This window comes from Elaeis guineensis, chromosome 7 (genome assembly GCF_000442705.2).
Source record: "Elaeis guineensis isolate ETL-2024a chromosome 7, EG11, whole genome shotgun sequence".
In the NCBI taxonomy this organism is placed as follows: domain Eukaryota; kingdom Viridiplantae; phylum Streptophyta; class Magnoliopsida; order Arecales; family Arecaceae; genus Elaeis; species Elaeis guineensis.
The window spans coordinates 86,060,849-86,077,252 of record NC_025999.2 but is presented as its reverse complement, the minus strand read 5'-3'; the positions used below and the strand labels follow the sequence as shown (position 1 = coordinate 86,077,252).

The window sequence follows — 16,404 nt, the reverse complement described above, 5'->3', positions numbered from 1 at the left end:
AGCAAAAATTAAACATGCCCATGAATAAATGCAAAAAAAGAAATATGAATGGAACGAGAGAAAATAAAATATTAAATCTGTGAGAAAAATTCAAGAAGATGATAAGAATCCGGATCGTGGTAGTTAAGAAACTACTTTGATTAGGGCTCTTAATCTTTTAACCAAACAGATCCATCGATAAAGAACTAGGTCTTTACCAATATCGGATTAAAAAAAATCAAAGATCAATTGATAACGAATGAAGATCCTTGACAACATATGATCTGTAGAATAAGAAATCACTCCTTCTCTCAACACGATAGATGAAAATTCTGGAGGAGACAGATCTTCTCTTGACGGGATAGGCTTACGTGGGTAGATGGTGGAGTCGAGTCAGAGTCGCAGGAATACTGGATCTTAAGTAGAAGGAGTAGGATAGAAAGTGGACCTCACACCCTCCCCTTGTGGGGCGATTTTGGATCTCACACCCTCTCCCTCTCGGAGCGATTGACACAAGTATTTGTGGAGTTTGTAAAATCATTCATTGTCCTCTTCATGGAAGATACAAAGATTTATATAGGACTCTAAGGGTCATGTTTCTTTAGGAATCTCTTATCTTTTACAAGGAAGAAATCAACCATCCACAAAAAAGTAAAGCATTATATGTGATAAATAATCTACCATGAGAAAGAAATCAATCTTCAATAAAATAAGTAAGTAGCCAAGAACTCTTAAGAAATTCTAGAAAAAATGGAACTCCATGTGGGTGCTTGATGCTTGACACAACTTGGCATGAGTATGGCACACACTAGCATGCATATTTCTTCTCTTGGCATGTGGAGAGTGGTGGCTCCAAAGGTGATATGGATAAATCCAAGTATGGTCCTATGGACCCAAAACTAAATGCATTAAAATTTATTGACTGAAAATAAATAATTGAAGTAGAATCAATCTAATGAGGCTTCTTCGATCCAAATCGAATTTAAATCATGTTGTCGATTTTTGATGGCTCTGGTGTCCACACCAGAGAAACAGTGGAATTACTACGACCCATGTTCAAACTGGAACCTTCCTCTATTTCAAGTACTGGAAGGGGTGCCACCCGAGGACTAAAGCCCCGTTTGGCAAAATAAAAGTATAGATATGAATCGGGTGGTTGCATCTACAATATAACCGCTTAAGACCACATGCAGAGGAGATGCATTCAGGAATCAAAATTTTTAGCTATGCGGTCATAAGAGCAACTCTTAGCTTTAGAAAATATTAGGATTCATTTAGTTCATGAGAATTTTTTTTTTCGAGAAATTAATTTTTTTGAAAGTAATTTTTTAAAAAATATTTTTAAAAAATATGATTTTGATATGTTTGATTGATTATAGAGTAATGACTTATTACAAAGTGATTTATATTTATTTGAGTATTTATTTTTTCGAGAATGCTATATAAAATAATTATTATATTTTTAATAAATATAAGATCACACTTTTTGTCCACAAATTTTGCATAAATAATAATATTATATTATATTAATATAAATAAAATAATAAATATATTATAATATAATATTAGATTATAATAATTATTATATTAATATAATACTAATATATATTAATAATATATTAATATATTAATATAAATAATTCATTAATATAGATATAAATATAATATTATATCAATATAATATTAATATATTATAAATATTATAATATATTAAAATAAATATTATATTATATTAATATAAATATTAGGATAATATTAATATTATATTATATTAATTTTGTAAGAAGGAGAAAATGAAGATCTTGGTATATATCATTTTTTATTATTTTATCTTAATAATTTATTAATATTTTATAAAATTTTAATCGTAAATCTTAAAAGTATATTTTTGAAAAAAATAATTAATTTTTATTTCATAAAAAATTTTAAAATTTATATTTTTTATAAATTTTTATTTTTTATAAAATATAAAAAATATCTTTTTATAGAAGGAACTTTTTCATTCACTCTTCTCTCCACTTCCTACAAACCAAATGAGATTTTAGATATGAAAAAATAAAAAAAAAATATTTTAGCAAAATAAAAACCTTATATCGGTTTTAGATATCATTTTTTCTTTTAGATTGGCACTTTCCAACAAAGTGGTAGGCTGAAACATCATTTTCAATAAAAGAACATCACCTTCTCAGGAATTATATCTTATTTAGTAATTTTTTTTATATGTCAATAATTTAATAATTTTACATTTTTATTTTATCTAGCTATTATTCCTTGGAAATATTTTACTATTATCAATTTCCTTCACGTGCACCGCACGTGGTCCGAAAATCCGGCTAGAACGGCTCGTAGCCGGCTAGTAGCGTCGTCCGTTTGCTTCTCTCTCTCTCCCCTGAGTCCCCTGACTTCCCTCTTCCCCACCCCCCCCCCCACCCCAATTCTCCTTCCGGGCTTCCAAGCAAAGAAGCGATGATCTCGCAGTTCTTCGTTCTGTCGCAGCGAGGCGACAACATCGTCTTCCGTGACTGTATGCGCTCTCTCCCTCCCCTTCTCTCTCCTTTCCAGTTTACTCCCTGGATCCCATCACGAATCGCCCTTCTTCGGTGAATCAAAACCCTAACATTAGATCGGCGTGATGGCGATGGTGTCCGTGGGCTAGCATGGGCTTCAGAATATCTGGATACCTTCTTTGCTATCCTGAATTGGCCTTTGATGGATTCGAATCTGATCCATGTCCCACGGGATCCTTTTCACCGAATAACTAGATATCAATACTGTAGTTATATTGGTTCTTTAATCGATATCCCAATTGTAATTTGTCCTATAATGTCTGGAATTGATGTCTTTTTCACTGCATTTTTGTGGGATTGATCATGATCTCGGCTGCTTTTTGTAGCTAGAATTGTCTCCTGGTGCCCGAATTGCTGTTTGTTCCTTGTAAATCAGTTGGAATAGCGGTATTTTCAAGCCTTTTTTCTTCAATATCACAACATTGATCATAAAAACAACTCCTTTCGGTAGTTATATTTCAGAGTATTGCCCATGCCACCTTTGCCCTGAATAAGTATTCGAGTTTTGATCTATTCTCTGCTACGCAGTGAGATTGATCGTGAACCTGACCTTTTTGTTGGCTAATGCTATATAATTATTTCCAAGTCTTGTTTTTTTGTTCCCGCATAGTGTATATATTTTGATGCTTTTCCTGCTTTGCTGCAGGACTGGTCATGAACCCTTCTCCTTTCTGTAGCGAGAGTTATACCATGAAATATGAATATGTGGATCATGTCAATTGCATTTTTTGTTGAAATTTGAATGGCAAATACTGAACAAAAATGTGTTCTGTAGTATATTTTGTTGTGCAGTTTTAGCTGTATATGGTGCTCCATCAAGGAAAAAAAAATCAGAGAAGGATTTTGAGAAAGCTTGAAGTGTGTGAACCTTTTTTACTAGACAAGGATGTTCCATCCGTGTTTGAAAAGCTTACTCAAGGCTTGCTTCATTTTTGATTTTGAGATGATGCTCCCTGAAAACATATAGATTATGTGCATATATTTTTGTAGAGATATCTTTAGATTATGTGCTTCCTCATACAAAATTTTTAAATCTCTAATGGTTGGTATCCTTTGAAGCAGCTATTTTCATTGATGCAAGAATTTTTAGGTTTCTCTTTTAGTATCTTTGAGATGTTCTCTTAAATGGGCCATTATATCTGTAGAAAAAAAAAATGATCACTTGCAGTTTTCAAACAAGCGTGCTACTATTTATAATAAAAGTAATGTGTTCGTTAGCCATGGAACTCTGATAAAAACTTGCCAATCAGCTACTGGTCTTTCTTCTTGTCTCTAACGTTTAACCATTTGAAGTTACTTCTTTGAAATTTGTGGTTTTTTTGTTCAGGATCATAGGTCTAAGCTAGGCTTGAAATCATTTTGGATATGAAATCAAATATTCCTTTATTTTAATGATGCAGATCGGGGTGAAGTGCAGAAAGGAAGTGCAGAGATATTTTTTCGTAAAGTGAAGTTCTGGAAAGGGGATGAAGGAGAGGAGGCACCACCTGTCTTTGTAGGTATTTGCATTTGCAAGTTAATTGACAGCTCTATATCTTTGTTTAAAATACTAGTATAAATCTTTCAGAAGAGTTTACAAGCTTAGCCTGCCAAATCAACAGCTGAAGATGAAGTAACTTGTCCTCATGAAGTTTAATACCTGTTTGGCAATGTACGAATTACTGTGATATTCTATCTTGTCCTCACCACTTATATTATTTAGAAAATACCACTTTTAATAGGTCACTTACCTGATCTATGGCTCAATTAGTTTCTACACCAATCAGGTGAAAATCTTATGCTATTATTTTCGTTACTTATCTTGTTAAAATAACAATGATAGAGATGCATCTTGTCTATATTTGGTCATTCAACTTTCAAGGGAATGACTGAAATTTTTTCTCCTGATAGTACCAACCACAAAGAGTTCTTAGTAATCATAATGGTCATGTGATCATAAACAATGCTGCAATATGCCATGAAGGCTGCCAATTTGAAGTTGAAAATAATTATTTGGAGTCATATCTCCTAGAATTGTTAGGATCGTGGCGGGAATGACAATTGTATATGTGTTATCCTCATTTGTGAGTAACATATTGTTTCTGGTAATTGCTTGTTTATTTGAATGAGAAAAATGGAGCATGGTAGATAGATTTCTCAAGCAGCAAATGAGAGTGAAAATATGCGCTTCTTTTTCATATAGTTTGATATTCAACTTAAATGTTGAAAACTTAGAATACTTCTTCTTATTCATCCAGAGGATGAGAATATGACCTTTTGAAAGATGCAGTCGTCAATAGTAAAATGCTGGTAGGTGGCACAGTCCTTCCTGTTAAAGTGAAACTTGGGTAACATTTTGTTTGCTATTTTCTTGAAATGTAAGTTTTGTGACAGATGGATAATGTTGTCAGTGTAGCCATTAAAGTGGAGCTATCACTTTGATAGACTTATTTGAGGCAGATCAACACCATCTCACATAATTGACCTTCTTGGATGTGAACTAATCTCCTTTACAAAGAAATAATGGTCATCATAAGTTATACCAAACTTTTTCAAATTTGTGTGAGTGCTAGCATACATGATGGGGAATTATGAAAATATTAAATCAACAATTAACAATATTTGAATTAAGAGACCTTTTTCAAGAAACTGAGCAAAAAATAAAAAATCAAAAAATAAAGTCAAAAAATATACTACACTTAGCTGTACCACATCCGAGTTCTGGGCTGTGACACATCCCTCTACAGTAGAATTCATGCTTTTTCTTCAGCCACAAATTTGCCCACAAGCTTCTGACTTTTGAGATGTTGTTTTATTGATCAGAATTATTCATGCAGAGTTTACACTATTGAAATAATGAAGACATATGCCCTTGAACAAAGGGACAAATGTGACAAGGTACTTCTTCTCATACCAGGCTTGTTGAGGGCAGAAATCCCACCTTTCAGACAGCATTTAAAGTGCCCTGCACCCCCCAAAACCAACCCCAAACAAAATAAGAAGGAAACTTTTAACTGTTCATGTGGAGCTGCTGACTTAGATTTTCCCAAAGTGCTATGGTTCCATATAGGCACCTAACTGTTCAATACAATACTTTGGGGAAAAAGGGAGCCATTAATTGTGAATCTTGTGATGGAACAACAGGTTGTGCAGTTCAGTTCAAGCCATGCAATAACTTCAACTTTTAGATGAAGGACAGCAATAAGTGGGGCCAGAATATTGTATACTCCCTGCACATGGAGCACTACACTGTATGTTTCAACTTCTTTCCGTCTAGCGCAGAAAAGACTCACAAAGAGCAGTTAGACTTACTCTCTGGAATCTAAGCAGCACATGAGGTTGCCCCTCGGTATATGAATCATTTAGGCAGCACCTTCCCGTTGTAGCTTGAGATTTTGTATCTTCTATATGTGCTGGTGTTGTTTATAAAAATTGCTTCAGCTTTGTGGCAAATACAGTTTTTCTTGCTCTATTTGTTTGTGTATGTTTGCACATCCATTTATCTCTGTTTGTGTATTGTTTTGGGGGATGGGATGGGGAGGGCACTCTGTCACTGATCTGGATTTCATTAAAAAAGTTTTCGATTATAATGACTATGAAGATCAGGCATGTCATTTTTGTAGTTTGATGCTGCTTCGCACTTTATCAGCTGTTTGCTTTCATGTTGGTCACTTGGGTTTTGGTTATCTTCTTTCGTATTTGAATTAGTTTACATATACAGAGGAAGGAAGATACTAACTGCATTGAAAGTCCAGTTGAAAAATATCCAAGTCTGCTTCAGTCCAAGGAGTTAAAGTTGAAAGTGCACCCAACACAGTTATGGAATCTGAGTCCATAAGAAGGGTTTTCTTTTTCTTTGTTAATTAAACTGAAAGGTGTTGCTGTTGAAGTCTAACTCTATGCTCAGTAGTGCAATTTAGTATGTTTAGCTGTCCATTTTTCATTTAATCCTTGGTTGCATTATATCATGCATAAATTATCTTGCATTATGCTGGACTTGTTCTGTTGTGCACATGTCTTTCCATCAATTATATCTTGACATTTTGCACATTTACTTTCTGATGTCATCTAGCAGTAAATTTCCTCGTCTTTTCATCATGAAGTCTTACAATTCATTTCTTTTGCTTTTGTTGATAGAACGTGGATGGTGTTAACTACATTCATGTGAAGGTTGCTGGATTGTTTATTGTGGCAACTGCAAGGGTTAATGTTTCACCATCACTTGTTTTGGAGCTTTTACAAAGGATTGCGCGCGTCATTAAGGACTACCTTGGAGTTCTTAATGAAGATTCATTACGAAAAAATTTTGTACTTGTGTATGAATTGCTTGATGAAGTCATTGTAAGTATTTTGTGCTATTATGTTTGGCATAAAAATATTAATTGCTTTGTCAATGCATTATATTTGTTTCTCAATTTCTGATTCTACAAGACTTATTAAGTTGTTATTTTTTTGCTAGTCTTTGACCTTGAGATTTTATGATGGTTAAAAGTGATAACTAATCTAATAGTGATTTATTTCTGGTGGCATTTAATTTGTATTTAATCCTATTTTTAGGACTTTGGATATCCACAAACAACATCTACAGAGGTTTTGAAGTCGTATGTGTTTAATGAACCAATAATGGTTGATGCTGCACGTATGCCACCTCTTGGCCCTGCTGCCATGTTTATGGTATCATTTGCTTATCTTGTCATTTCGCACTACTATTGGACAATCCATCTCTTTTAGGAGAAGCTTTGTATGCTAATGACATCTTCCTTGTGCAGCTGTTTTATTTGATATAGTGATTAACATTTGATATTTGGTATTGCAGCAAGGCACCAAACGGATGCCAGGTACAGCTGTTACCAAATCTGTTGTAGCCAATGAGCCTGGTGGTAAGAAGAGGGAGGAAATATTTGTTGATATTATTGAGAAAATAAGTGTGACATTCAGCTCTAGTGTGAGTAAATATGTATTTTATTTTGTGCAATTTGGTTAATTTTTTCTTTGAATGCAAATAGTTTAAAAGTTCCTTGGATACAAGTCATTATTGATGAAGTGATGTGCATGTAATGAAGATGTTAATTATTATATTGCCAATGTAGACGTTCATGTGGTGTATTTTGACAGCCAGTTAATTTTTGATTTATTTATGTTAAATATCTTACTACGGTTTTTCTTCTATGATTTTTTATTGCTATCTTCCAATTTGTTAGGCTCGTTCAAGTAAGTAGACTTGCAATTTTAACTTCATTTGGTTATTGATTTAATGCAAAATTAGTCAAGATCATGTTGATTTTTTAAATACTCTGTTCTAATGTTGTTGAATGCTTAATACCAGTCTTTCATTTTTTTTCTGGTTACTCCTGTCTATTCTTGTTAAAAAATTTCTTACTATTATATGGAATGTCATATTACATCAGTTTTTTTTTTTTTCTTTTGCCTTGTTGGCACCTCTAACGTGTCCTTTTAGTTAGCAACAGGTTTCCTGATACTCTGCTTCTCTAAACAGGGCTACATACTCACCTCTGAGATTGATGGCACCATTCAAATGAAAAGTTACCTTAGTGGAAATCCGGAAATTCGTTTGGCTCTTAATGAGGATTTGAGCATTGGTAGAAGCGGGGCTTCTGTATTTGGTATAGTCTGTAATTTACATGCTTATCTAGTTCTTTTTCTTTTAAAAATTCTAAGTATTATAGTCATGTCTCCCTTTTTTCCTTGTAGTAATGAGTTTGATACTACGATCATGTATTCTTCATCATTTAACTGACTCAACAAATATCCATTGTTCGGGCTAGTCCGTAATGGTACCATTCATTTTGTGACTAGAGCAGATACTTCTAGCTAGTAAAATCTGTAAAGGCAATAATTGTCTATGCCGATCTTTTTGTTGGTCGCTGAAAACTGACAATTGTTTCTGATTGGTTCAAAAGCTAACATACAATTACCTTGGCTATAGGATCCTGGTGTCATTACCAAATAGTATTTTTTTAAAAAAAATATTTATTTATTTTGCTTGTTAATGACTTGTGCCAATTTAACTTAGAAAGATGCAAACTTACATATTGCTAATTTACAGTTACAAGGACATTGCAAAATCATTTATGATCCATTTACTGGTATGACACATTTTTTTTAATGAATTCGTTTATGCAACAGACTACAGAAGTTCGACTGGAGGAGGGGCTGTGATACTTGATGATTGTAATTTCCATGAATCTGTGCATCTTGACAGTTTTGACATAGACAGAACTTTGACATTGGTGAGTAGATTTCTACATAAGATGCAGACTGTGGCAAAAAGTTTCAATTCTGAGAAACCACTCTTTTCCTATTTATGATTTGACACAATTGGCACAACACTGTTCGATGCATGCTCTTTTATCTTTGCAGCCAATTTAGGAACTTAACATTTCTTTCTTGGTCATAGATCCCTCCAGATGGAGAATTTTCTGTAATGAACTATCGTATGACTCAGGAGTTCAAGCCTCCTTTTCGTGTTAATGCACTTATCGAGGAAGCAGGACCATTAAAGGTGAAAACATGCTTCTCTGAGGTTTTTTCTGTTATGACATACTCTTGAAAAAATATGGTTAACATAATAGGTTTTGACTTCAATATTTCTGGATATATTTTATTTTATGATTAAATAGGCTGAAGTCATTCTGAAAATACGAGCTGATTTCTCTCCAAGTGTCACTGCTAATACGATTGCAGTACAAATGCCAGTTCCGACTTATACAACAAGGTGATTATTTTTTTCTTGCTTCTGCAACTCTTGTGTAATGCTGTGACCGGTGCCTCTTCTAGAATTGCCAATTATGATGATCACTTGTCACGTGTCACATTGTGTGATTTTAGGGGCTTTCTTTTCTGGTATCTGGGAACCAGACGTGCTCTGCACCCTCTTCTAAAGATGCGTGTATTGAGCTCTTTAATGAAGATGGTTATCTTTTTTGTGCTTTAAATGAGAACTGCTTCCTAATTCCATCCTTGGCTTTCCTTAGTGGTTGGTCACTTTCATTAAAATGGTTTTGGTGCACTTTGGATTTATATGATGTCATCAACCACATTTTTTGACTAGAAGTGATGCATATACAGATTTGCAACATTTGTGTGTCCTTGTGAGCATTTTTCAGTATATAAGATAGAGAGATTCATGGGATATAAAATTTAAACCAAGATTTGCTATACCGATCAGTACCGAACCGATATGCAGTCTCATATCGTATCAATTCTTGATATGCTTCCCCGTCTTGTATCATGCCGTGTACCAATATTAAAATAGGATGGTACTGGTTCAGGGTCCAGTACTAAGATGGGAAATCTTGTCTTAAACTCTATATATTGGGTATGTAAGGCATCCAAAATGTACAAACCACTAATTTTTCAAACATGATTATCCCTACCTTTTATTTTAGAGATTGTTTAGCTTCAAGGAAACCTGTGGAAAAGGAAAAGAGGATATTTTCCTTGAAAAAGGAAAAATCCAAGTTCCAATTTTAATAAAAATAAGAAGGAGACCCCAATTATAGTTCTCTGGTATGTCCTTTGGTTCATTTTTCATTTTCTGAAGGTACTTGGAAGAAAATGGAATGTTCAGTTCTCAGAAAAAAATATTTTATATTTTTCTGTGGAACAAACAACTGGAGAATTGAATTTTCAAAAAAAAAGGGGTAGTTTTCTGATCTGTTCTCATTGCAACTGAACAGACCTTATTAGTCTTTTATGTCACCACATGGGAGCTTGATGCCCTGATATCATGAGTCTTCTATATTTGATGTTAAACCAAAGTTGAAGGTTTTGCATTATATTTTCTTAATCACGACATTGAAACTTCTGTAAGATATGAGTGTAAATATTCTTCCTGGAATTTGAATTACATTATAATGTTTTTCTCTTGATTAATTCTTCCTTTTGGAAAATTTTGTTTAGAGTTAGTTTTGAGTTGGAACCTGGGGCGGTTGGACAGATGACTGATTTTAAGGAAGGAATGAAGAGGCTTGAATGGTGTCTAAAGAAGGTAAGACTCGTATCTATTCTTTTATTTATTTCTTATATTTTTTGACATTAGTTTCTTTTGATCATTTAGCATCTATTGCAAATTTTGAGCTTATTTTATATAAAGTCTGAAATTATACTTTTTACTCTTAACTTATGACTTCGCCACCTGCATGCTGGTTTAAAATAATCCATAATATTTCAGATTGTGGGTGGATCTGAACATACATTGCGTGCAAAGCTCACATTTTCTCAAGAGTCACATGGTATGTACAATATTTCAGTGAACCTGTCTTGACTCAGTTTTCTCTGTTTTTCTGTAATATTTTCGCTTTGAGTTAGTCTTAGCTCCTGTCATTACAAACCACCCTTCTGTAATACAGGAAACCTCACGAGGGAAGCGGGGCCTGTAAACATGAATTTCACAATACCGATGTACAATGCATCAAGGCTTCAGGTGAGGCAGTCAGTTGATTATGATCTCTTCATTTTTTAATTCGTTCATGACTTCATCATCTTAGTTGCTAAGCTAAATGAGCATTTACACTTGTTTTTTTCTTCCTGTTTTTTCTCCTATAAAACCTTCACTTGACTCTAGAGCATTGAAATTTAAGAAGTTCGATTGTTGGATATCAGGTAAACACTTTAGACATTCTGTTAATTGTATGCAAACATGTCAAATGTTGTGATTGCAGACCTTTTGTAGGTAAAAGAGCTACTCCAACCACTTATTCACAACACTCCAAGAATAGACTAACTTTTTTTTTTTTCTGTTAATAGATTATCTTCATAAACTTGTGAACTGCAATTTATACTTGCCTGAGTAGGTGACCTATTTGAAGGTTAATTTTAGAGGATGCTGGTTGGGTCAGCCGTTGATGATAATCAAGTAATATTAGATGCTGTGCTGCAAGGTTGTAGTAGAGCGGACAAGTAACCGATAGTAGTTTGGGCAACCCTTGACATGTTCATGATTTGGTTCTTTGGCAGAAAAATTTGCCATGAGAACACTTGGTCGGACAATGTATCACTCTCTTATTTGGGCTTCATGATCATGTTGTGATCCTCCTTTGGTATCATCCACATCAAGCATCATGAGCCGCCTTAGGTTTTCTACCTAAATGTATTGCTACTGCCTCAACAGACTAATCATGATTTATTGCTTGCTAGTTTTTAAAAGAATATCTACAACCAGCATTACTTAAAATACTCCTAAATATTACTGATGTTATTTTTGTTTTGTTTTCCCCCAATGCAGGTAAGATATCTACATATAGCCAAGAAATCCAAGACATACAATCCATATCGGTGGGTGAGATATGTCACACAGGCAAATTCCTATGTTGCTCGCTTATGAGAAATTGTTTTTTCTCCTCTCTTAGTTTATCATTTGCACTTGGTTGAATCTATCAGCAAGGCATGATATGAACAATTCGTTCTGTTACATGTACTACGGCTTCCAATAATCTGTCAACAACAGGGAGCCCTTTCTGGACCTTTAGAAAAGAAAAAAAAGAGCTGTGAATAATTATGGATTGAGCCGCCATGGGCGTATCTCCCTCTACATTCTGTCTTGGTGATAACCCTCCTGTTGTTCTCCTTAGAATGCTGAGGAACGCTGTACTTTTGGTCATTTACAACCATCGAATCCGCTTACAGCTGCGATTTGTGAAACTTACATCGGCTAAGCTGAAGCTTGGCTATGGTATACAGAATATGCTGTTCCATGTAGGAGTGCGAAGGGGTCTAGCTCAGCCAGGTGGTAATTGAACTTTTTGGCTGAAGCTCGACTCTTCGTACATGCATCCTACGAGCCTTTCTTTGCAAATTGCAATCGCCTTGTATTATTGGAAATCTCCATCTAAACCTGTGCTTATCATATTCTAATGAGATCTTTGCGGACCCTATGCCATACAAGTCTTTGCTTCTTGTGGATTTTTAGAGAACCATTGACTTTGCATGCGCACAAAGTGTTGAAATATTGGCATTATTAATTTAGTTAAATAAAAAAAATTACAATTATGAAATACTATATATAGTTATATTTAACTCATGGCATCCATCTGTAATGATCAAATCATTTAATCCAAGCATTTTGTCACTTGAATAATCGCAACCACTAACCATATGTCCATTCTCATAAATCAATCATGTAATCTGCTTCTGACAAAAATGGGGGATCGCTACTAAATGTTAATATGTAGAAGTGTCACTAACTTTGATCATGTATGTCAACAAATTACTTCAAATAGTTCTTCTTCTCACCGGAAAATCTTCAATATTATAATTATGTTGATTTATGGAACTAGAATTATCCGCATTACTTTATATATGCATGATGATGCTATAGCCATTAGTCAAACTCCTTTTGTGTTCAATTTTTATTCATTCCATTATCCCATGTGAATTGGTTATTCGGATCATAACCTGTTCATGATTAGCCGCAAGTCTGTTGTACGATAGACCATATAGTGAAAAAATAATTATTATGGCCTCATATGCCTCATCTATATAATGTGATAAGGAAAATCAAGCATATAGGATCGCCACAATGATCATCACGTATACATGACAATTTATATGATTTCATTGTCATATGTGTTTTAATGAAAAAAATATGCCTGCAGACGAGGTTTTAGCCTACCGATTACAACTTTGGTGTTGGTTCTGTAGTTCAAATCTTGGATGGTCTTTCCAACTATGAGATACCAGTAATTCAAGTTGCTAGTCCTCCTATAATTCTCCTAAGAAAGAAACCGTTCAATTTTTTTATAAGAAAAAACATATAATACAAGTGTATTCTCAAAAATATAAAAAAAAGATATCATTGTCTGTATAAAAAAAAGAAAAAAAAGAAAAAGAAGCCTGAAGCCCGAGAACATGAGCAAAGAGGCCATTTTCGCAAGATTGTACTTTCTACTTTAGTGGAGACCAGAAAGCAAGTCAAAAATCTATTGTAAGTTGATAATAATAAAGTCTGTTAGTGAGAGATCCATTTTTATCTCTCTAGTTACGTGCTTTATCGAGAATAATTAGGGCTCAACATAGATCGGATCCGATCAGATTGTGAGAAAAATTTTATCCGATCGAATCTAATCGGATTGAAATCGAAATGAACAATTTCATGTATATTTAAAACTGAAATGAACGGTTTATAGCGGGTTCGGATGGATTGTATTGGTTTGAACTTCAATATTGATCTAATATTAATTTTAAATTCAATATAGATCCATTTAAATTTATTTATTTTTTATTAATTTAATATAAAAAAAATTAAATTTTATAAATTATAAATTTTAGACTAATTTTTGAATATGTATAAAATAAAATAGAAAAAAATAGATTTACTCATTTGAAAGCATCTACATGTAAAAGCTTTCACTTTAGAATTGTTTTAAATTGGTGTGCTTCTATCAATAATTTTCATAAATCTAAATGGATGGCAGAATTTATTGTAGAATGAAGTATTGAAGTTTAAACGATGCCATCTCAAAATGAAAATAAGTTTGTAAAATACTACATTGGTTAGATCCGATTTCATACGGATTAAAAGTATAAGAACCGAATCCAACCGTAAATAATTGATTTTTTATAAATTTCAATCTGATTCTGTCCGATTTATGTATTTCAATCAATTGAAACTGATATTTATTGAATTACATTGGATGAATTTTTACAAATTTTGATTATTTGCTCAGCCTTAAAAATAACTTTAGAAATTTGTAGTTGTCAGAAGAAGGTACCTGAACTCAGTAAATATAAATTATTTTTATGACCCTAGTCTATCAAAGGATTCCAACTGTGTTCCTAAATGTATACCAGACTTGAATTCGTACACGGGTCAACTAGATTTATGAACGTTAACCCATCTTTCTTAATAAATCTGATTCATTAGCTATAACTTAGAATTGAGCCAACAGTCCAGTTTGACAAAATATAAACTTTTGCTAGGCCATATAAAGTCCAACTTGTCTTGCTGCCCGCTAGTTCTCCCACGCGCTCTTGCCCCACCCGTAAACATATGAAAGAAGAAACAAAAAAAAAAAAAAAAAGTCCCTCCTGTCTAGTGCATTGCACTTGGCCAATTCCTTTTGTGACCGAAAGATTATACCATCAGGACACCAGCCTCCCCTTGCTGGCAAACACCGAATACTTGTTTTGAGTTGTACGTTTTACATGACTTACGGCCGTTTGGATGGCATAGTTCCTCCCCCCGGAGATCGAAGGATATTCTTATGTCTGATGCTTTCCGATGTGTCTATTCTAAATGGTACAAGCAGCCGGTTTGAACAAAAAATGGAAGAAGAAGACAATACCACTTTTGCTTTCCAAGACTTCAGAGCGCATTAGACCGGATCAAATCAGGTTCTCAAAGTACAAGGTTCTTCTTCTCTTGAAGATAGAAATGGTAACAAGTATTCCATTTCTTAGCCGTTTTCTAATGCACCTTTTAAGGCTGCTCCCTTTCGTATTACTTAAGTCTCACTCCAAGAGGCTGCAATCCATCATCCGTCCTCATCCACTTCACCATATAAGTCTCGAACCCAAGGAGGAATAATTATTTCCTCATTAACCTTTTCTTATTACATAATAATCTCGCTAACAATGAAAACCAAATGCAAAGTAGTAGTATTATCTTTTGATAGGAAGGAACAAAATATTACCTAGGGAATCAATAGGGTGGTGGTGGTGAATGTGGGGAACGGGAGGTGGGATTCCACATATGGGGAGGGAAGCGACCAGTACCATAGATCGGTACACCATCGGACGATCCATGATTGTGATCGTGATCATAATACTGGTGATGATAGTGATGCTGTGCTTCTTCATCATGATCATTGTAGTCATCCTCATCTTGATGAGCCTGGGCGGCAGCCTCATCGCCACCTCCGCCGCCGCCGGAGAGCGAGCCGGAGGCTGAACCCGCCTGATCCTCCACCGGCAGCCGGTGGAAGCTGGGCTCTCCGAACGCCGCCGCCACCACCACAACAGTCCCCGCCGCCACCACCGGCCCAGCTACCATCCCCCCAACCACCCTCCCCTGCGGACCCGCCAGCGACACCGAGAACCCGCCGCCTGCGGCGACGGAGAGGGACGGCGGGAAGAAGGTAGCGGAGATGGAGAGTATCTCGAAGCGGCCGCGAAACGTCACGGCGGCGGCGGCGGCGGCGGATCCGTCCGCCGATACGGGTGGCTGGCGGAGGGTGACGTTGGCGACAGTCCCGACGGCCGAGAGGACGCAGATGCCGAGGGAGCGGCGGCGGGAGAAGGCGGCGAGGGCGGCAGCAACGTCGTGGCCGGCGGGGATCTCGAGGACGTGGGGCCGCATGGCAGGCGAGGGATCGATGAACTCGCGGGTGATGACGACAGGGGGCTTGGGCTTGTTCTTGGACCCCGGCGGCCGGCCTCTCGGCCGCTTGACGACCTCGATACTCGAACCATCCCCTCCTTTCCCTCCTCCTCTAGTCCCTCCCTCTTCGGCCGTCGTCTTTTGTTTCTTGCGCCCTCCACAGCTCCTACTATCCACTTCCTCGGAGTAGAACTCCATCCTAGCTTTGTTGTTGAAGTTTTGAAGCAGGGAATAGATTCTGTCGAGTAACGGGTTATTGGAAGAAGAAGAAGAAGGCAGCAGGAAAAGAAGGTAGAGAGGTAGAAGGTTTGGTTTGGTGTGGTACTTTGGAAGGAAGTAGAGAAAGGATTGAAAGGAGTAATGGTGCCGTAGATTGAGAAGGGTGAGTGGGGCCGAGTTGGTTGGGAGTGGGAGATATGGTTGGAGTGATACGTTCGTATGGATGGATGGATAGGGTTTGGTCTTCTTAGTTCACATTGGTTTCTTCCTACTCTGTAAATATTTTGAGGAGCTTGAACTGCAAAGGGGGAAAGGGTGGGT

The 16,404-nt window shown here is 35.8% G+C and overlaps 2 protein-coding genes across 2 annotated transcripts; one reads left to right on the top strand and one right to left on the bottom strand.

The window, feature by feature from the left end:
• Nucleotides 1–2,398: 2,398 nt before the first annotated feature.
• Nucleotides 2,399–12,188, top strand: LOC140859467 (AP-4 complex subunit mu-like). Its single transcript, XM_073261364.1, has 13 exons — nt 2,399–2,503; nt 3,947–4,041; nt 6,663–6,866; nt 7,083–7,199; nt 7,342–7,470; nt 8,023–8,149; nt 8,673–8,776; nt 8,944–9,048; nt 9,167–9,261; nt 10,449–10,536; nt 10,720–10,780; nt 10,898–10,971; nt 11,773–12,188. Exons 1-13 carry the CDS (start codon nt 2,446–2,448, stop codon nt 11,869–11,871), a joined length of 1,356 nt encoding a protein of 451 aa, XP_073117465.1. The 5' UTR covers nt 2,399–2,445; the 3' UTR covers nt 11,872–12,188.
• Nucleotides 12,189–14,833: 2,645 nt separating this feature from the next.
• Nucleotides 14,834–16,368, bottom strand: LOC140859468 (AT-hook motif nuclear-localized protein 28-like). The gene has a single exon (XM_073261365.1). It carries the CDS (start codon nt 16,060–16,062, stop codon nt 15,187–15,189), a length of 876 nt encoding a protein of 291 aa, XP_073117466.1. The 5' UTR covers nt 16,063–16,368; the 3' UTR covers nt 14,834–15,186.
• Between the last annotated feature and the right edge of the window lie 36 nt (nt 16,369–16,404).

Coding starts and splice junctions, on each gene's coding strand:
- LOC140859467 (XM_073261364.1), top strand. CDS start 2,446: ATGATCTCGCAGTTCTTCGTTCTGTCGCAGCGAGGCGACAACATCGTC. Junction 7,200..7,341: donor GCCCTGCTGCCATGTTTATG/GTATCATTTGCT, acceptor TTGGTATTGCAG/CAAGGCACCAAACGGATGCC. Junction 10,972..11,772: donor ACAATGCATCAAGGCTTCAG/GTGAGGCAGTCA, acceptor CCCCCAATGCAG/GTAAGATATCTACATATAGC.
- LOC140859468 (XM_073261365.1), bottom strand. CDS start 16,062: ATGGAGTTCTACTCCGAGGAAGTGGATAGTAGGAGCTGTGGAGGGCGC.